This window comes from Crinia signifera, chromosome 6, assembly GCF_055691185.1.
Source record: "Crinia signifera chromosome 6, ASM5569118v1, whole genome shotgun sequence".
In the NCBI taxonomy this organism is placed as follows: Eukaryota; Metazoa; Chordata; class Amphibia; order Anura; family Myobatrachidae; genus Crinia; species Crinia signifera.
Window position 1 is genome coordinate 164,221,783 of NC_139222.1, and position 22,292 is coordinate 164,244,074.

Genomic DNA, 22,292 nt, shown 5'->3' on the forward strand with positions numbered 1-22,292 from the left:
TATATATATATATATATATATATATATATATATATATATATATATATATATATATATATAATATAATTTTAACAGCGAGAGAGAAAAGAGGTCGAGGAATAGCTGGGTGCACTCTGGGAACTGTGTGTTCAGCCTTACAAATATTAGAGAATCCAGTGTATCCACCTAGCTTGGAAGAACCAGCGAGGTGGAAACGTTAAGTGAAGGGGAGGCAGTTGAATACTCTTGACAGCGAGCTATTGTCACTGCTCGCCGTATAGCTTGCCATCCGGAGCATTGAATACCGCCCATTGAATGTAAGGGAACCCATATGGTCAATTTTCCAAATTAATTTGCCCTACGTTTTCTTTGATATGTCAGAATGGTGGAAAACCTTTTAGCATTGTATGTGAGGGGCAGTTTGCTCATATTTTTATCTGATTTCTATATGTTTCTCTTCTACACGGAGGTAGTTCAATGCGGCCGGCGAGAGGGTTAAACAGCGAGGATTGCAGAAAACCAGCGATCCTCGCTGTTTAACCCCCCTCACCAGCCGCTCGCCCTATTCAATGTTCTGGAGGAATCCTCGCCGTCACAGGACGGAGAGAATTCCCCAAAGCAGCGAGACCTGCGGCTAATGCATAAAACTCGCTGTTTTTAGTCACGAGTCTCGCTGCTTCTGGAGCCGCATACGCCAATTCCCTCTCGCTCAAAAAACAGCGAGGGGGGAATTGGCGTATGAGGGGAGTGTGTTGAATACTGACAGGGTGAGTGGTGACAGCGAGCAGGAAGCCCTTCTCGTTGTCGCCGCTCGCCCACGGCATTGAATACACCCCATCATATCTGTATGTATGTATGTTTTTCTTTTCCTCTTTATTTTGTGTGTGCTCTGTAAATCTCTGCACAGTATAAAGTGGGGCTTTTGGGCTTTTTTATATTTCTCCAGTTTGTTTCTACATGCACTATATAACATTTTGCTGCGTAATATGGAAATGCATAAACGTTTGAGTGTTACCACTCTATAATTACACTCTTCACTTCTTAGCTACGGCTGCACAACTTTTGTGAACTGTGAGAAATGCGGCTTGCGTTAGGCGACTATAAAGAAGTTTTCCATTTGGGACATGTGTTCCTGGTCACAAAACACCTATGGGTTAAGCAAGTAACAACATCAACAATGTTATTTATGTCGGGTATCAATTGCTATCGTAAAGTCAAAATGTGGTAACATTTATTTTCACCACATAAGAACACCAAACTTCTAAATTGAAGGACATTTTGTCTATTATGCTCATTTAGTGAAACACTAGACTGTATATTCAAGTGTTTTTGTACCCCACCCCTTTATTGCCCCTAAATGTACATTTTACATTTGAGGTATAATTGCTCCCTATCTGTCCAGTGGAATAAAAATAAAATCTTTGGTTTGGGCAAAGTTTAAAAAAAAAAAAATCTTATGAAGCAGATTTGGCATGAACATTTAAAAACAAATGGTAGGGCACAACTGTGGTGCAAATATGACTAAGACCTTCAACAGCGGCAGAGTTCATAATTGGTAAATATTCTATTTGAGGATGGTCAGTTGTATGTATTGCTCACAACTGCTTTTATAACAGAATGTCAAAATACTTTTATTAAAATAATGTATGCTGAGCTTTTGATTATTCTTAAAAGTAAGAAATGTCAAGGCTAATCGGTTTCGTGCCTGTACTAAAACTTAAAAACTTTATTGAACATAAAGGCTTATTCTAAAAGGTGGTATAAGCAAGAACTTGACAGTGGAAAAACTGCGCACACTTTTGACTTCCTCTTGACCTTGGTAGCGCTTAATTCATTATTGATCACATTCATCACGTTGCCTTCATGTGTTTTTAAAATATATTTTTTTCCCCTTGTGGCTGCAGTACTCCAGTTTCACCACCAGGTTGCAATGTTCGGTCTGATGTTGCCAAATGGCCACAACGTCTGAATTTCGACAGTTACAGCAAGATGCCATTAAAACAATTTTCCTGATGCAGTTGTAGCAATTTAGCAAATATATCAATAAAGAGTTAAAGACCTCTATTGGGGTTAAATATTGATTTGATAATACATATTTTAAATATTTGTAAAATATTTAAGAAAAGATTGATCTGATTGCAAATAAACATCCAGTTCATCCCTTTCCTTGGTACTTTGACTTATTCTTTTCATGCATGAACTTAAAATGCTTTCAGCTCCTTCCAAGTTAATGAACAGATGGGTTAATTGTGCTTTACAGATATTAAGAAGGCAGCTGAAGGAAGAAAAATGAAGGCTCGGGCCAGTCCGACACGAAGGTAATGTTCTTACGCGCGTCATTCATGGTGGTTTTTTTTTTTTTTTGTAAGTTGAGTTCCTTGGAACAAGTCTTCCGCAACAGCGTCATAAATTTGAAAATGAAATTACCGGACTTCAAGGCAATGACCATTTGGATTTGAATGTTGCCATAATAAAACGATGCGATTCTGGAATAAATAGCGTTTGCGTTTTACGTTGCGTTCCTCAATTTAACCATCCATGTAAATATTCATCGATGAAGAGGCTTAAAACTTGTATTGCATGCTTTCCTCCTAATAAAAAAAAATGTTCACCCAGTATTGCAATACTTACCTTGAATTTTATGCAGAATTCTAATTTTTATCATTCTAGATGATAGCCAGTTTCCCCATGTTTGGTCAAATAAAAAAGATTCTTTAACCATTGTTCGACTTATTTTCTTTTAAAGAAGAGGAAGTTGACTAAAACACTAATATAAGCACATAACTTTTAAAACGACAGTACAAAAAAACGGCCAAAATTTTCGCTAAGTGCTTGAAAATAAGCGTAAAGCATGTATCTATCGAAAAAATATATATTTTTTTTCTATAGCAAATGGGAGAAAAATAAAGGAAGCCTTCGAAACTTGGGTTTCTTGCATATTTTTGTTAATCTTTGTTCGTTTCTTGAAGCTGGTATTATGGTAATGTAAATATTTCAAGTCCATGGAAGAATTAACTGCACTTCTTTAAAGTCATTACTCTGGACAATTGAATGCGAATATCGATTTTTCTTAAATGTCGTAAAAGTTCAGTTCTAATGTTTTTTTAATGGAATGTGAGCACATTTTGTGGTTTTCAGCATTTTTAAATTAATGGCTGTCTTTTGGTACTTCAGAGAATTGTACATATATGGGGAAAGCCAGGAGCCAAGACGTGATCGCTCCCCTCTACGTTCCAGCCCCAGGAGAGACAGTAGAGAACCCAGAGATTCACGAACCGCTCGGGAAACACGAGAACCACGCGAACAAAGAGATATTCGAGATACTCTTGAGACCAGAGATGTAAGAGAGGGCCACAGTTCTAGGGAGATACGGGATACGCGTGAAATCAGAGATCATAGAGAACTGCGTGACCCAAGAGACCTAAGAGATGCTAGGGAAGTTCGCCTACGTGATCCCCGTGATGTAAGAGAGCTCCAGAGTCTATTGTTTGAACGTTACAGAGATGCTCGTGACCCAAGAGATCCATTATACAGGTATGGGTCCTTTTTTTTTTTTTTTTTTTTTTTTAAAGAAGAATATATATATTTTTTTCAATCCAAGTCTTAGAGCAAGTGATTTGACTTAAGGTCCATACACACTTGTAAGGTTCTACCCTACCCTTGCGTTTGTACACACACAACCGCAACTACAATTGCAATAATGAGAACACCAATTCTTTATGCTTGCACAAATAATCAATAACTAAAACCTCAAGTGGAGTAACCTAATATTTATTTTATTTTAGTCCTTCATGATTTCTAATCTTGGCGAAATATAGAGAACTGATAACCACAGCGCGCACACTAATTCTGCCCAGGGTGACATCAGAAAAGCTTCCACCACAAAGCTCAAACAATACAAGCAAAAAATAAATATAGTGTACCCACTGGTGAAATAGAAATTTTGAATTGTGTAAGTCTGAATCTAATATAGTGATGTCTTTTTGACAAAAAGGTAATATAAAAGATAAACAACTCTTACAGGGCTCGCAAAAATGTGCTATAACACATATTTTACTCTAAATTTGGCAGCTGGGACTCTGTTTCTGAAATTGAACGAGTTCCCATGGACTCTATGTGCTGCAGCACAATCACTGCAGCGGCCGGCGGCAGCCAATCAAAGTTCACTCTAGGCTTGTTCTAAACTTAAAGCCTTTGAGCAGTTTTTTTTACTGTGCGTCGTGCGCCCTTCCGCCGCCCCCTATGTAAGTCCAGTCCACTGATTTGGAGGGAAACGGGACACTGTCAGCAGTAAGTTTACTTTGGTACAGGCGGCATCCATGGCATAGTAAGTAGCGCGTGTCATTGCTTTGAGGGCGCCGCAGGAACATCTGTCCGGATGTTTTTATGGCCCCCCTATTAGACTGACCTGGTGATTGCCGCCCATACACTTCCATAGCCCCCTGACCATAGATAGACGGGACAGGATGGCTGCTCTCTGCAAAAGAGGGGAGCAAGCGGTCTGTGTGACGGGGGACTGTATGTGGCTGGAAGAGCTGACAAGCTGCTCAACTCAAAGCAGCGAGTCGGCTATTCTAGCCGCGTCACGTCCCCCGCCGCGCAGACACTCACCTACTCTGCTGAGCGGCGTGTCAGGTTTTCCAGCACAAATTACCCCCCCTGGGCAACTTGCACAAAACGCCCCCTGGGCAACCAGAATGTAGGTAAGCTGCACTTATGTGGTATAATGTATACTAGGCATAACATTGTGTGCCTTTAATTTGTACTGGGCATGGTGTGTGCCATAATGTGTGCTGGGCATTATGGTATTTGTTATAATCTAATTTGGTTCTGTCCCTGTTTTTAGAATTATGTCTTTTCTAGTATAGATGTATCTTGCTTTCTGCGAGTGGGCCAATTGAATAACCCCTTGAAGTAATTTGTGTCATTCCTATGTTCAATTTTGTGGTGACTGGTTAGATTTGCTTCTGTTTGTTCACATAAATTATGATTGGAAGCCACAAGCACTGGTTTTGCCTATTCCTTTGACCATAAGTAATTTGGGTACTTATGTTAGTTGGGCCCACTAAGCTATTTGCTTAGTTTTCCGTGTACACTCGCCATGCTTCGGGTTAGAATATATAAAATCAACTCCATGCCAACATGGATAGTGGGAGTATGAGCGTACTAACTATAGTGGGCGCCCAACTAACATATAAGTACTGTAATTTGAGTAGGACCTGGACCTCCAATCACCATTTGGGAACCACTGCAGTATCCTGATTTTTCATGTTTCCTAATGCACAGGTTGCAAACCAAATATTTGTAAATATAAAAGAAATTAAGTACTATGCTCTCACCATGTACCTCCTTTGCTGCTATTCTTGCTCTTTTTTGGGGCTGGTCACATTCCAACATCAATATCTGTTACGGTTTTAATCTGTACCATTTATATGAGATTTAAAATCTCCTAAAAATAGACTTTAGTCTGCATGTTTCTCTTCAAAAGGTAAAGACCATCCTTGCTACAGCATTATTCCAGTTTTCCATATGTGCAAAAAGCTTCACTGGAAACTTAAACTGTGATACATTTATTCTCTTTATGACATGTTTTGATTCGATCTAGTAACAATATCATAGCTCAAAAAGGTCTGTCATTTAAGTAGATGACCTACTTATTCAAATGCGGAGACTTTTTTTTGTGTTTATTTAATGCCAGGATCGGTATTCGCAAACCCATTATGTACAGGTGATCACCTGTACATAACTACTACAAAGAAAGGATTCCAGGATTTTTTTTTTTTTTCAGGGGAGTCTGTGCCAAAATGTATACAGTAATATACAAACTACACTGTGTGTGTGTTTACACCCAGCTAAATTGATGGTGCCGGGACCCGGTGGTTATGGCAGCATTAGCTAGTGCATACATATTTTGTCCGTGCCAGCAGAGACTCACACTGGGAGCGAGGTCATGCTGCATTCTGCAATAGAATGGCATTGCTCGATGGTGTAATGGTTAGCATTACAACCTCACAGCACTGAGGTCTCTGGTTTGATTCCCACTATGGCCCTAACTGCGGAGTTTGTATATTCTCCCTGTGCTTGTGTGGGTTTCCTACGGGTACTCCAGTTTCCTCCCACAATCCAAAAACATACTGGTAGCTTAATTGGCTTCCAACAAAAATTAACCCTAGAATGAATGTGTGTACATGTGGTAGGGAATATAGATTGTAAGCTCCACTGGGGCAGGGACTGATGTCAAAATATTCTCTGTAAAGTGCTGTAGAATATGTATGCGCTATATAAGAAACTGTAAATAAATTGCTAGTCACCCCAACCCCCCTGTGATTATGCTACATGTACATAAGATTGAGGTCACCAGCAACCTGCGGGAGCACACTTTGGTCCAGTGTGTGCCCACCACTTTGTAAGCATTTTCAGAATTGGTCTTAAGGTAGATCTTTTTAAACAATTGGCAAGTTTGTTAAATTAAAATATCTAGTGTGTGCCCGGCCTAAGTGTCCTCCCCATCTGCCTAATCTATTATTTCTGCAGTGCAGGTTGATATGGTCTTCTGATCGCCAGACTGCAACCAGTGACCACATCCTTTGAAATGTGGTTCTGATCTTTTTAAATGAACTTGCCCCTGATTTTATTGAACCAGGATGCATAGAGATCCCCCCCTATCCCTGGATTTCAGATGATTCAGTGCAACGGAATATGCTGCACTATATAAGAAACTGTAAATAAATAATACATTTCTGCAGTGCAGGGGGATACTCTCTGATCACCAGAGAAAAACTGCTGAACTCAGGGTTATTTTATTAGCACATGAAGAGTCCATGACTTCAAACAACGGTAGCCCTGAGTCTCTGGATGCCGGGTTGGTTAACTTTTTATCTGTGAGCACTGGAAAACTTTACATGTTTTCTGTACTCCACACCATGGCAAGCTAAAATTCTCCATTTAGAGTTGTGAACAATTTTTGGTACTTGTTTCCTAGCATGGCGCCCACGATATTAAGTTGTATGACTGCATCGCATGCCATATGCCCGCATGCGATTTTGAATAGTATAAGCCCCTATATGATTTTTTATTGTATAAGCACCCTAATGGGTGCTTACAATGTTAAATGCACCCCCACGCCACCCCCACTATCAATGCTAACCCCAAGCGTTGCGAGCGGCGGCGGTACGCGTCCTCCGACCTTTTCATACCCGCACTATCCACGTCGGCGTGGAGTTGATTTTATATAGTGTGGCGAGCCACCGAGCAGAAGCGTGGCTGCGCTCGCCACGCTTCGGGCTCGCTGCGCTCGCCACACTATATAAAATCAACTCCACGCCGACGTGGATAGTGGGGGTATGAAAAGGTTGGAGGACGCGTACTTCCGCTACACTTGCCACGCTTCGGGTTGGCGTTGATAGTGGGGGCGCTTTTAACATTGAAAACACCCATTAGGGTGCTTATACAATTTGAAATCGTATACCATTGTATATGGCATACAATGCGATGGTATACAATTTAAAATTGTATAACATCGGCTGCCATCGCGTCGCATCGCATACCATTGTATGCCTTATGGTATGCGATGCGATGGGCGCCGTGCTAGGAATCAAGTACCCAATTGTTGTTGTTGTTGTTGTTTTTTTTATAAATTCATTACCAAATTATCAAATATTTAAAACTAATTTTGGCATTGTAGGTGCTTTAGATATGCAATGCTTTATGTAGTCAGGCCTCCTCTTACAATGCTTATACTGTACTGTACCTAACTTTAAGGAGAACCACAAAACACACTGTTGGTGAAGGCTACTTAGTGTTCACTCTAGAAATTTTTTAGGACAGGGTGCTGACCACGGGGAGGGCACATTTTTCAGTGAGGAAGGCACATTTTAATTTTAACGGGCAAAATGATGCAAGATATTGATAGATATATCTATATCTATCTTATTCTGGCAACACAAAACAGACTACCTATACTAAACAGGCTGAGGTAACGTCACACACTGTAATGCCCATTAAGGTGCCCATACACTAGTAAGATTTATCTTCAGATCTGGCTGGTTGGAACAAAAACATGGTTATGGATGAGTGACAGTTTGTCAGTTTTCCAGCATTTCCAAGCAAATGGTCAACTGTCATTTGCTCTCATCCATAACCATGTTTTTGCTCCAACCAGACAGATCTGCAGATAAATCTGCGTGTGTATGGCCACCTTTACACGTTATGCCACACACAGTGATGCCATGACTGGACAATTTAAAAAAAAATTAGGGATAATACGGACAGAGCGTGCCAAAAGATTACACCATAATGCCTATCACACGTCACACCCATATAATTCCACATGGCATAATTCCCATTACATGTTATGCCAGGACTCAATTTAATAAAAAAATTAAGGACAACTGGGACAGTTTACACCAAATATTTCAACCGCAATGCCTTTTATACATCACACACCCATTACATAGTATACAACATGCCCATTACACATTATGCCACACACAAGTTAATGCCATTACCCATCAAATGATTAGCTGATTGTGCACAGACCCTAGAGAATCTGTTACCAGCCTATACAGAAGCCAAATTAGAGATGCAATCCATGTGGTTACAACATTCCCAGGACAAACATGAAAGCACATCTCTTGATTGCTGAATTTATGTACCATAGAGATGCTCAGAGCTCTGAAGGCTGCAAACGGCTTTCCTAGCAGCTGTTCTAGAGAGGGGACTTTTCACTGAAACCTCTGTTCTAGCGCCAGGAGAATAACAGGGGAGAGACCACTTTGTATTATTCCCTGGTATTTTCCCAGAACTGGTATAATAAATAACTATAGTTCTGACCACTATACATAGGTCATTGATCAGTATGATGCCATGGTAGAATGCAGGGTATGAATGGATTAGAAATAACAGCCACATTACAACTACAGCACTATTTACCAGTAGTGACAGAAGAATACTCTAGACCCTAATCCACACATATCAATATACATGAGTACAAAAGTCTAATGGATGCTAATGTACTGGAGCCTACCAGTGCTAGCGCGTTCGCAGGTCCCTGACTACTGGAGTATAAGTGGGCACCATAGCTCGCTGGAGGCAGGTACTCAGCCCCACTTGCCATGTGTCAGTCAGAAGAACCAAGATCTCAGGCAAATGCCCCATTAGATTAATGCCAGTAGCCTGTACAAATGAGGCCCCAGACTACAGACAAGACCCCACATCAGGTTAGGTCCAGTGGTTCCCAGACTGCAGACACCAGCATTATCAGTTCCTCCTCTGACATGCTGGCATAGTGGTGCTGCTCGAACTCATAGCGGGTGGTCTTGGGGGGACCCGCGGACAACCATCTCGGAGTCGGCAGAGGGAGGCGCGCGTCCACCGACGCCGGGGTCACGATGCGGCGGCACCAGGCGCACAGGAGAGCCGGCCAGGAGCTCACCATGACCAGGGCGTGAGACCTCTGTTCCAGGTCACCGCCCGGTGGGGGCGGACACGACAGCGACACACTGCTCCATTCACTCCCTACCAGCTAGGGAGACTGCAGGGCTGAGGGGGTAGTTTACACCCCCTGCCGCGCTTAGCAGCATACATGGGTGGGTGGGTGGCAGGCAGCAGGTCCAGACAGCGTATGGAAAATCGACAGCGGGGTCCCTGCAGAGGATGGGAACTAGTTCCCATACGCTGCTGACTGCCCATACGCCGCAGGGACCTCCTGCCTACCCGCGCTGCCCGGATTATCAGCGGCTGCTATTTACTGTGGAGGGCGCAGGGCGGCAAAAAACAGGCAGGGTGGAATTTGGCGGCCTTTAAAGGGGCAGGGCGCAGCGCCTTGTGAAATAAGCCTAGCGGGAACACTACTACTAATGATGGTTTTTATTTCTTTTTTTTAGCATCTTATTTTTTTTTTTTTTTTTTTTTTTTTTTTTATTGTACAATGCATTTGATGTGGATATTCTGGAATTATAAATTTACTTTGTTTCCCACAGATTTGATGATGTATATGATAAGTATCGGCTTGAGGATTTCTATCGCAAAAAGGAGGACTTCTATGAACGTTTTAGAGATTCCCTGGATAGACACCCAGACGGTGCGTAATTATTTTTTTAATAACTAATGAGTTTTCATCCTTACAAGTCGAAGTTTCCTTCCCCCTTTGACCAAATGTAAACGTCATGGATCTCTTTAAGATAATTAATTAATGAAGTGTTAGTTGCTGGTGCCAGCAAGGGGAGGGTTTAGGAGGGGTTTGTATAACTAATAAAATATGGTTGAGAATCCTTTTTTATATATATATATATATATATATATATATATATATATATATATATATATATATATTTCTCTTCCATGAGCAAAAATTGGCTGTCATTGTACCCTTGATTGTAACATTTTAAGTAAATTTCAAAACTATTTAACTTGGCTTTTTTTTGTTTCCAAATCTGTGTTCTGTGTGCAGATCGCTATAAGCGTGAGGAACGGAGAAGAGAGGATCTTTATAGGCAATTTTTTGAAGAACTCCAAAGGAGAGTGGATGCTGAACGCCCTGTAGACTGCTCTGTTGTGGTGGTTAACAAACAGTCAAAGTAAGAATGTTTTTGTTTGTATTGGTGTGTTTGTGTAAGATAGCAGAACTTCTGAATATTGATGAAACCTACCTTTTATTTTAGGGAGTATGCAGAGTCTTTGGGGCGGAAAGTCCGTGACCTGGGCATGATGGTGGACTTGATCTTTTTGAACACAGAGGTATCTTTAACACAAGCTTTGGAAGATGTTACTAGAGGAGGCTCACCTTTTGCAATTGTGATCACTCAGCAGCACCAGGCTCATCGCTCTTGCACTGTGAATATCTTGTTTGGCACACCACAAGGTAAAGGTCTGTTAAAGAATATTTGTTGTTGTTTGGAAAATATAATTAGGACGATGTCTGGGAAATGAATTTGTGTGTTCTGTGTGGATCACTCAAGAGCAAACTTCACCACAGTATTGTGGATTGAGGCACATAGTCCATAGAACAGTTTCTTCCTCCCCCACCTTGCATAAATTGTCTATGGAAACCCAAGGTGCACAAAACCTAACCCAAGTATCTTTGTAGTGTAGGGCATGGTGCTGATCACTACAGTTTGCAGTGCACATTTGATGTGCTACTAAAGACACAATGAGAGTTAAATGCACACCTGTTAAGTTTGTATTATTCACAGTACCTTTTTTTATTTATTTTTTGCAATCATTACATTTCTCTAACATCGTATTCTACATCCATTAGGACGGGGCAAAAGAACAGTGTAGGAGCCAGCTAAAAAAAAATAGGCAGGTGATCGTTCCCTACCAAAATGTATGCAAACTCTTAAAGACCACATCCAATGCCCATCAAGCCCAGCCACATGCCCAGTAATTGCACCCAAATTGTTTTCTGATGGATTATAGTGCCCCCAAAGAATGCCACACAGTAGTGTCTCCAGTTCCAAGCATGCCACACAGCAGGGTCCCCAATACATATAGGCCCTTATTCTGGTTCACTCGGAAAGCCAAATTCCTTCTCAAATGGACAAAACCATGTGCACTGCAGGTGGGGCAGATGTAACTTGTGCAGAGAGCATTAGATTTGGATGGGGTTTTGCATCCGTGACCTCTATATTGCAGTGTAAAAATAAAGCAGTCAGTATTTTCCCTGCACAGAAACAAAATAACTTTCCAGACTCTAATTTTCTCTGCGCAACTTACATCCATCTGCTCTGGCACCACCAGAGTCCGTACAGTAATCTTGAAGCGCAGCCTCATTATCTTTCCCTGTGTGTAGGTTGCCAGCTTGTGAGGTGGCAGGCTACCAAGCGATTACCAAAAACCTCCCTCTTACTTAAATGGTGTGTGACCTACCTCCTGGGTGCTTTGCTGGGGCTGAGTACCAGGCCTTTTTCTGTTTCTTCCCAAATTGTTTATATACTTATTCCAGGAAAATGCAAGCACACAACCCACCACCTTTTCAAAACGGCAAACGAAAAAGAGATTGGGTGTAGTGCTAGTGTGCAAAAATTAAATAATAAACTTCTGATCACCAAAAAAAGTCCCTTTTAGCAAATTGGTGTTTAATTACTTGCTAGAAATGGTTTATCATAGGAGAGCGCAAAACTAATTTTTAATAATATATGAAATATTTATTTTACAGAAATAATAATAAAAAAAGAATTCATAATGAAAAAGATTAATTGATGCATGAAAATGTCATTTTATATAAATCAACCAGCATAACCACATTCTGCATAGAATTTATAGCTCGATTTGTGTGGTGATACTATTGAATGTTCCTTTAAAAAGTATTGCACTTTGTATAGAGAGTTTTAAAGGGATAGTTACCATCCGTATTTGTAGGACTGCAGGTCAGTCCTATTCCTCCTTATGTGAGTATATATTGTGCCTCCAGATATATTTAGATGTTTCAGGGATGATTGAATAAAATCCACTGCTGCAACTCCTGTGTTGGAGGGAGCCTTTTCTGCTGACAAGCTCTATAGCAGTTACCGGGGGTTGTGTGGATGACCGTGAATTATGCGGCAGTGTTCAGTTGATAGTTAATAGCTTTCTGATGGTGCGCTGATAGTGTGCAGGTCCCGGCAAGTGCCGTCACTGTCTGGCCGCTCGCTTAACACAGTGTCCAGGCCAGTCTGTCAGATGTTTGGATGTGCAATTGGGACTCTGGGGAAAAGAGTGGACCACCAATTAGGGGAGGATCGACGGGGCACAGGAGGATTCTCTGGAACTGAAGGTGACCGTGCTGGTAGATTTAACACCTTTCTTAATGCGTTTCTCATCTGGTACGTGTCTGCGGTTTCCTCAGAAGTCACAATATATACTCATAAGGACTGACCTGCAAACTAAATAAATATGGATGGTAACTATCCCTTTAAAACTCTCTATACAAAGTGCAATACTTTTTAAAGGAACATTCGATAGTATCACCGCAAAATCGAGCTATAATTATATGCAGAATGTGGTCATGTCGGTTGATTTATATAAAATGAAATTTTGTTATATTAATTAATTGATGAATATTTTTTTATTTTTCATTATGAATTTATTTTTATTTTTTTATGTACAATAAATATTTTATGTATTATTAAAAATTGGTTTTGCGCTCTCTCCTATGATGAACTTTTTCAAAACAGCTAAAGAAAAAACATATTTTGAAGGCTTGAATGGTCTACTAAATCTTTTATTTTTTTTTTTTTATTTTTTTTTTTCTGATGAACTCCGTAATGCTTTGCCTAGATAGAGGGTTTTTTAATTGTTTATTGCTTATTGTATCCAAAGGAAATATAGTTTCCTGCTTTGATATGAAAGTGAGTACTATGATCACTATTAAGTAGAACAGTAGGATTAATTTGCAATACCACTATTAAATATATAATAATATTCCGCTAGGGTGTGGTCAGGCAGCTCGTATCTACTAGGGGTAGAGCTGCACCTTTGCGGTCACTATTGGGGCTTACTCGGTCATAGATATCACAGATGTGGGTGTTCTGGCAACTACGGAAGTGCTGGGGCTCCTTACAGTCTTTTCTCTTGATGTGAAAAGATGCAGTGCGCATTAGCTCTATTCATGTTTCTGTGGTTCGGCGTGGACAGGCTGTTTTATCAGGGTGTATTTTGCCCTTTTAAAAATCGGTCAAGGGTGAACATATTTTCTGTTTGTAGAAAGGCATTGTTCAAAGGGTCCTAAGAATACACTTCTAAAACCATCAGGCACTGAGAAGATTAAGGGCCTTATTTTGGTTCATTCTTTCTGACAAAATCCTTCTTAGATGGACAAAACCATGTGCACTGCAGGGGGGGCAGATGTAACATGTGCAGAGAATTAGATTTGGGTGAGTAATTTTGTTTCTGTGCAGGGAAAATACTGACTGCTTTATTTTTACACTGCAATATAGATCTCACTTTGAAGTAAAACCCCACCCAAATCTAATTCTCTCTGCACATGTTACATCTGCCCCACCTGCAGTGCACATGGTTTTGTCCATCTAAGAAGGATTTTGTCAGAAAGAATGAACCAAAATAAGGCCCTATATTATACGTTCATAGTAACCATTTCAAATAAACAAATAATCATGGAAACTGACAGCTTTGCAATAAAAATGTTTAAGCGCACTTAAACCAGTTCTGAAATTATTATCAAGCCAGTAATAACATTAAATGTATTTTACCTTTTTAATAAAATATATTTAACATATAAAAACAGTTATTCGGCTGATACATGTAGACCATGGTTTAATTAACGTGAAAGCAAATGCCCACCTTATGGAGAAGAAAAACTCTGCATCGAGAGTCTATGAGCAATGTGTATGTCCAGTATATAGAAGTGACATTCAAAAGGTTTTTTTCTTTGTAATTGAACTTTCACGAGGGAAGAGGAGGGCAGTTGTTAATGACTCAAAGTAATTTGAATAGCCAGGGTCCTAAGAATGACTTCAGAGCATCTAGTACTAGATTTAAGACCCCAATGTGCCAGAAAAGGACCAGTATATTGTCTTCATATTTTTTATTGGTTGTAAAACTTCATCAGATGCCAACCGAATGTCCAGGAAAACTATGTGCAGACTCTCATCTAATCCATTCTAATCAAAAAGATAAATAATCTTTGAAATGGTATTGGTGGGATCAAATACGAGGGGGTGCATATGTTTCCAGAAGCACAAAAACTATTTTATTTACAAAGTGAGCATTACATTTTTTTATAGATTTCAAAGAGTACTCCAGAGTTTGAGCATATGCAAAGTTGCATTCGCGCAAACCACTTGATGAAGCAGTTGGGTCAATATAAAGCTGGTATGTCTTCTACATGCTGGATAAGGGTCTCCACTGCAGCTTTTGGTGATTTCTAAATTTATCCTGCGCATCTTGTGCTTGATTTGTGGGAACATGACAAAGCCACAGGGGGCCTGGTCTATGGTGGAAGACCAAACTTCATGGAGCAACCAGCATGCAGAAACCTTGTTCTGCCCTAGCTTTTTGTGGAGTATCAGGTGGATAGATCACAATGTATCCTACTACTTTTAACTGTTCCATGGTCACCGCGGTGTCGACCTCAAACTATGGCCCACACAGCAGCAACATTATCATCGGCGATGGACACAGGTTTACCGCAGCACTCCTGGTCTTCCAGTGATTGTTTTCCAGACCTAAATTCTGCAATCACTCAAACATGGTGGTTTTGGATGATGCTTCCTGCCTAAAAGCAGATCGATCGGTCAAAACTCCTGTCGCAGAAGATCATGGCTCCAGTATTTTCTGTAGCTCTACAACAAGTTTATGAAGGAAGTGAAGATGCCGAGTACTTTAGTTTGCAGTGCTGCATTAGAACTTTAGTCAGAGCCTACAGTACACAACCAGATTATCAACCTATCCACAGCACATTCAAAAACTTATTGCACACCCCTCATAGTTTACTTCTGATCCACAAATAATAAATTCAAAGTATTATTAAATATTAACATGTTTCCTAGAAATGCCCACATTAACTTAATTGTAACTGGAAGACCTTGTTGTACAATCCTTTTTAGTTTTGAATATATACAATGTAAACAGTCTTCCTAAAAAAGCTTTCGGGGGCTCTAATTTGCTAGACTCACAGAAGTTGAGTACTGTTTTTCTAGTATTAAAACGAGAAATATATACTATGCTTATGCAACTATCATACATTGAGCCCTGTTCCCCTGCAAAGCATCTTGTCAACCCACATTCCCATAACCCCCTTCAAGAGCTCAAGTCACAACACCCCACCCCTGTACAGAAAAACTTTTCAAAATGTCCACCTGTCTGCACAGCATTTCTTGTCACAAGTGTCCTCCACCAGATTTGTACTTGCTGTCACTGCAGTTATCTCCTCCCTGCATCTCTCCAAGAAAGAAGTAGCCTTGTTTTGAATTCCAAATGGTTCATTTATAAATGTGGAGTGATCAGAGTTTTTTTTCCCCTACTTCTGTGATGATTCATTTAGTTGAAGGTTAAGTTCCTAACTTTTCCTCTACACTGAAATGCTTGCCAGCCAACTAGTTGGTAAAAATAAACCTGGTGTTTTTGGTCTCTGAGCATATGATAGCAAAATTGCTCTCTATGCATCTATGCTAAGGGACTGATTCAGACCTGTTCGCTGGGCTGTGAATTTGCAGCCCGAGCAATATCAGATGGGCGCGCATACACATGGTACGCTGTGCGCAAGCCGTCTCAATTAACTAAACAATCGAAGGGTAGCCTTAGCTGTCCGTATGCAAGGTGATTGACACCCTGCAACCATTTGGGGATGTTGAAAAGGGTTGATACTCAAGAGAGAGTATCAAAAAAAGAAACTCCCGGGTGGGGCACAACCTTCTAAAGTCTGTGTAACAGTCTAAAATGTCAACTTTATTTATTACTAAAATTGATCCTTTAATTGGATCAAACCACAAACATGAGACAAGAACATACAAATAACATGAATAATAGTATACAATTTGAGAAAAATGAGTGAAAATACATTGTAGACGTCTGAGAAGATAACTGTTACCTCTATCTTTAGTATCACAGAAATGTCAATGTTTGTGTGAGAGATTCCTCTCAGACTAGGCACGTCTTCACTTGACCAAATAATTGGTTAACACATCAAAGCATCAAGATAAATATCATATTAGGAATAAAGGGCTCACTGCCAAACAGCACACGTTTATCTAGTGAATATAATTACACTTAAAGTTAACTGCAGAGTCAGAATGTAAAGATAAGAGTAGAAATGAAGTACCTGGGCTGTGTATACTCGCGGGGTGGCTGCTATCTGTGCTTTCGGTGGCAATCTGGTATTTGCACAGTTGAGCGGACTCAGCGAGTGTCACAGGTACGAAAGTAGAGCAAAAAACGGGGGGTTTCTGCTGTCTCCAGAGGCGACCAACCTGGCCCTGTTATACAGAGACAGCGCAGAGTCAGGTAATGGGTCCTCCAGGGATGAGAGAACCCTGATGGAAAGGGGTCAGTAAAGAGAGCACCTTCACTATGTGTCCCTGGCACACGCTGCTATCCAGTGTGTGTGTCCATAGACACAGTGAACATTGGTTGAGCGGTATGCCTGGGTGGTGAATTGCAGAAAAAAGTATAGATTGCACTGTGGTACTGTGGTTTTCACTCGTGGATTCTTATTGTACCATGCAAAGGTGGTAAATAAAGGAAGATTTTTTTCAAATGAATGCAGTTCTATATTATCACAGATGTAATATCCTAAATTATCTAGGTCCCAGTGCAGATCTGAACTGATAGAGTCTGGGGTCACCCAGGTTTTGATGAACCTTTTAGCTGGGTGGCCTATTTGCAGTAAATACTGATCTATGATCCTTGATAGGGAATAACACTAAAATGTCAGTTATGAGAAATACTCCAATTATCTCCTATGCAGCGATTCATAATTTTTGCTATAGTTCCGCACAAAGAGACCAAGGTGCAAGAGAAAAAATCCTTATGTAAAGCAAAACACACAGTTTGAAGGATAAATCTATAGATCAGTAAATAACCTGCTACTATGTCAAACGTATAATGTAGCACTCAATCTTAGTATGTTGCAGAGTCACACATTTAGATATATATGTAACATCCACTGTGATCAATTGACGTGCAACATTGTGTCCATATAATCTTTTACGCAGTAGGTAACAGGTCACAGAATTTAGAGTATATATCACAGCGGAGTGCAAATATTACTTAATAACCCCATTACTAGAATGGTAAAGAATATGTTTAAATATAAAAATAAACAAAAAATAAAAAATATACTGCCCTGAGGGCTATTAGACTCACGGACACCCGGTCCCGGGTGTGTCGCTGGCCACTCTGGACCTCAGATAACTAAATCCCCTCGTGTGTATACTCCAAAGAGGTACTGCAATCAATTAGCCTTGGATATGTGAATTTATCATAGTAAATGAGTCCAAAGAAAAATGGTTTATCATGTGTGGCTGTAGGTTCAGCTGTTTAGTTCTGTACGGCAGCCGAGTTTAAGCGGGGGAGACAGACGGTAATTAGGTGTCCCAGATAGGGATTAGTTCCGTCAGCGGCAGAGGAATGAATTTGCCGCTATGTGTCTCCGGCGGCTGTGCTGTCAGTCAGTCAAAGCCTCAGTGGGGAAGCGGCGGTGAGAGGATGTCCCGTCTAGGTGTCGATGCCGTCGGCGGCGGGAGGGCAGAGCCGCCGGTCTGTTTCTCCGTTAGCAGCTGCGCTGCCAATCAGTCAGCCTTAGTGGAGAAGCGGCGGTGAGGAAATGTCCCATCCAGGTGTTGGTGCCGTCGGCGGCAGGAGGACAGAGTCGCCAATGTATTTTCTCCGTTTAGCTGCGCCGGCATGCAGTAGGAGCCTTCAGCTATCCGGGGGTCGTGCTGTTTGCTGCGATAAGAGCCAAGTGCAGATATGTGAAGCGTGCAGGGTCCCGCTCGTGCACAGCGGGGACCTGGAACAACCGAGACGTACGTTTCACTTTGGCAAGCTTTCTCAATCGGTGTCTCTGCGCTGTCTCTGTATAACAGGGCCAGGTTGGTCGCCTCTGGAGACAGCAGAAACCCCCCGTTTTTTGCTCTACTTTCGTACCTGTGACACTCGCTGAGTCCGCTCAACTGTGCAAATACCAGATTGCCACCGAAAGCACAGATAGCAGCCACCCCGCGAGTATACACAGCCCAGGTACTTCATTTCTACTCTTATCTTTACATTCTGACTCTGCAGTTAACTTTAAGTGTAATTATATTCACTAGATAAACGTGTGCTGTTTGGCAGTGAGCCCTTTATTCCTAATATGATATTTATCTTGATGCTTTGATGTGTTAACCAATTATTTGGTCAAGTGAAGACGTGCCTAGTCTGAGAGGAATCTCTCACACAAACTTATTGACATTTCTGTGATACTAAAGATAGAGGTAACATAGTTATCTTCTCAGACGTCTACAATATATTTTCACTCATTTTTCTCAAATTGTATACTATTATTCATACTATTATTCATGTTATTTGTATGTTCTTGTCTCATGTTTGTGGTTTGATCCAATTAAAGGATCAATTTTAGTAATAAGTAAAGTTGACATTTTAGACTGTTACACAGACTTTAGAAGGTTGTGCCCCACCCGGGAGTTTCTTTTTTTGATACTCTCTCTTGAGTATCAACCCTTTTCAACTGTACTTACCATACTCCCTGGGAGCACCTCCTCAACAATATTATATACTATAAACTCATACGTTGATTGGAGTTAACCTTCTAACCCCTTAGCAAATTAGTCCTGTGCCCTTGGCCTTTATCCCCCTCCCCTTTTCCCTGAGCTAAAACCATTTGGGGATGTAAACCCAGTAGTTTTGTGGGAGTGCCCCAGAAAAAGCAGTTGGGAGAGCTGCTGATGCCCTCAGTGGCCTCCTTCTCCCCATGGCCTTCCCATCGCTGAGTAAGTCTAGACTTGCGAACAAGGGGGAATCCATTAGATGGTGGGTGGTAACATATGGATTTTCCCCTGTGTGCACAGCTGCAAAAGCATTTGCAGCCTTGTACATGGACGGGATTTCACTTATGTGCGGCGGCGGTGTTAACCTGATTGCTGGGCTCGCAGCCCAGCGAACGGGTCTGGATCAGGCCAAAAATTACAATGGTTAAAACAACCAACTCTCCATGTAAGCATTCTTCTGCCTCTTCGTTTCTCTAGCTATTTCTCTTATTCCGGCCATAGTTCTATTTTATGACTTCCTTTTCATAAGCATGTACATGATTATCACTTTTCACACTCAAACTTCCACGTGTCCTCAAACATTTATGCATACATGCCATACAGCCCCTCTTGGCACACCAGTTTTACACGAGAATCTTTTAACATCGATTTGTGTTTAATTTTTGCTGAGAATGTGTAATCTTTGCAAGGCAATGGCACTAGGATGCACGTGGAGAAATAACACAACACTTTTAAATCTGTGTGAAAGTGAGTCTGACTCTGTGCAAAAAGCTGCAGCTTTGTTCTGTTCTGCTTCGTTTACAGTATGTCAAACACAATATGCAATTGTCATATGTCATATTAATCAGCACATTCTGCTTGTGAGTCTTCGCCGGATTGCGAATAAGATGCCTTGTCAGAAAAATTATGCCCATTGTTAGAGTTGCACAAGACCGGTTGGCTCACTCAGGCAGACGACTAGCGCTATATGACTTCTAAAGATTGGATCTAGGAGGACATATGTTAAAGCATCTACTACATCTGCAGACAATGTCATAACTGTCCTTCAATAAAATGTTGTGCATGGAAAAAAAAATATTCCCTGTGATCTGACACTTCTCTCAAATATTTCATTAGCTTCTGAGATGTTTTAAATGTGATTTGTTTCTAGTACTGTACTATGCCTGAAACCCCATGCACTTTCATTGACTTTCCTAATTGAAAATAAGGTACATATTTGCACATTTTAGACAATTGGTATAGCATCTGTAGCGCATTTGCAGTCACAGAAATATTTGGTAATAATACATCATTCTATTGCAGAGCATCGTAATATGCCACTTGCCGATGCCATGGTGCTTGTTGCAAGACACTACGAGCGATTCAAAACCGAAACACGGGAGAAAGAACGTGAAGATATTGCACGGCAAGCTGCCAGGATGTCTGCAGAAGCGGTCTTAAAAGAGCGTGGTCCACCTGTAGAGGAGGGAATAAGAGCGCCTAATCCTCCAGGCATTATGACTCTGCTTGGGTTGATTGCTGATAATAGATATGTTACTGCTGATGAAATTGACAAAGTTATCCTCTATTTACGCGAAAGGAAAGAAAGGTTGTTAGCCATGTCTGCTGATTCTTTACCAGGTAAGTGATATTACATTGATTAATTAAGAAAATTATATATTTTTCTTTCACTACAGCCATGTATTAAATGTAGGCACTTTTTTGAATTTTGTTTTACAGGACAGCTCTCAAGACCATCATTGGGACCAACTTCAGCACCATCAGTTGATGGCTCATCTACTATTGGAAGCAATCCACCACATCAGATGAGCCAACAGATGACTCAACAGATGACTCAACAGATGAGCCAACAGATGACTCAGCAGTTGACCTCTGCTACAGCTGCTCAACCTGCGGGCAACTCTCAACAGGAGTTGCAAGCAAAAATTCTCAGTCTGTTCAATAGTGGAGCTGCGGCTTCTACTGCTAACCCAAACCCACCGAGTACTGCAGCAGCTTCCATCAGTGCCCAAGGCCAGAGCTATGGTAATATGTCAAACATTCAACAACGAGTATCGGGGCAGATGGATGCAACAAGTCTTGGACCACCTCCACAGAGATCTCAAACTGCAATGAGCCAACTTCCTAATTCCATGGCTCAAGGTGAAGCGGTTAGGGGTGCCATGCCCAGACCTGTCCAATCTCAACAAATGCAGGGTTTATATGGGCAACTTCCAATTCGTGCTCAAGCTCCCGGCAGTTTACCTAGACCAGGGGTATCTTCAGGGATAAACTTTGACAACCCTAGTGTGCAGAAGGCTCTGGACACATTGATCCAGAGTGGGCCTGCACTTTCTCACTTGGTGAGCCAGACAGCTGGTCAGGGTGTTCGCAGTGGCCCACCACCGCAACAGTCTATGGGTTCTTATCCCCGCCATTATTAGTTCCATGCTGCACAGATCTTTGTTATATACTTGTAGAGAGAATCTACTAGTGCGTTTCTTAATATTTGAGGAACAGCTGTAAACTTAATTTTTATTTTTTTTTGTCATCACCTATCTGTTTTATATGATACCCCACTAAAGACATTAATGTCCTCCGCAAATAGACTGCAGCCATTGTTGTGACTTTTTTTTTTCTGTTTCCAGAAGTATGCTGTTGAGGCTCTTTTTCACAGGTTTGCATTGAATTAAAAGGTTTAGTGGCGTTTATTCCCTTACATGGTTCTGTATGTTGAATGGCATAAAACTGTATTCTGTTGCAAGCAACTTTTTTAAGTAAAAGATTATTAAAACAAAAAGTAAGATCCATTTATTTTATATTAAATTTTGCTGTGGATTCAGACCACTTCAGTGTCAGACCACAGACATCTGGAAAGACCACATGGTATCTTAAAGATTTACATTGACATTGAATATTGACACATTGTAGAACCCTATTTGTTAGCCCCTATCATTTTAGTTGTCTGCGATGTGCCGCCGATATTTCCGACGTGGGAAATAGTGGCGTCTCCCTATTCAATGCTGTCATTAACGTCAGAATTGATGCGGGATCACGGCAGAACGGGCCTGACTTCAGAAGCTGTCGGGCCCCTTCTGCCGATAACTGCCATGGATTGTCATGATCCAG

At 41.0% G+C, this 22,292-nt stretch overlaps 1 protein-coding gene across 4 annotated transcripts in view; it reads left to right on the top strand.

Moving 5' to 3' along the window:
• NCOA5 (nuclear receptor coactivator 5) overlaps positions 1-21,874 on the top strand; it is a 36,019-nt gene extending 14,145 nt beyond the window's left edge. For 3 of the 4 annotated variants that reach the window (XM_083147881.1, XM_083147883.1, XM_083147884.1), the window contains 7 exons: positions 2,240-2,297; positions 3,154-3,513; positions 9,960-10,060; positions 10,430-10,556; positions 10,641-10,846; positions 20,487-20,804; positions 20,904-21,874. In XM_083147881.1, coding sequence (XP_083004007.1) covers positions 2,240-2,297; positions 3,154-3,513; positions 9,960-10,060; positions 10,430-10,556; positions 10,641-10,846; positions 20,487-20,804; positions 20,904-21,607 — 1,874 coding nt within the window. In that variant the 3' untranslated portion in view covers positions 21,608-21,874. The remainder of the gene's footprint in view (positions 1-2,239; positions 2,298-3,153; positions 3,514-9,959; positions 10,061-10,429; positions 10,557-10,640; positions 10,847-20,486; positions 20,805-20,903) is intronic. The other variant, XM_083147882.1, reaches the window with a different exon arrangement.
• The last annotated feature ends 418 nt before the right edge of the window (positions 21,875-22,292 follow it).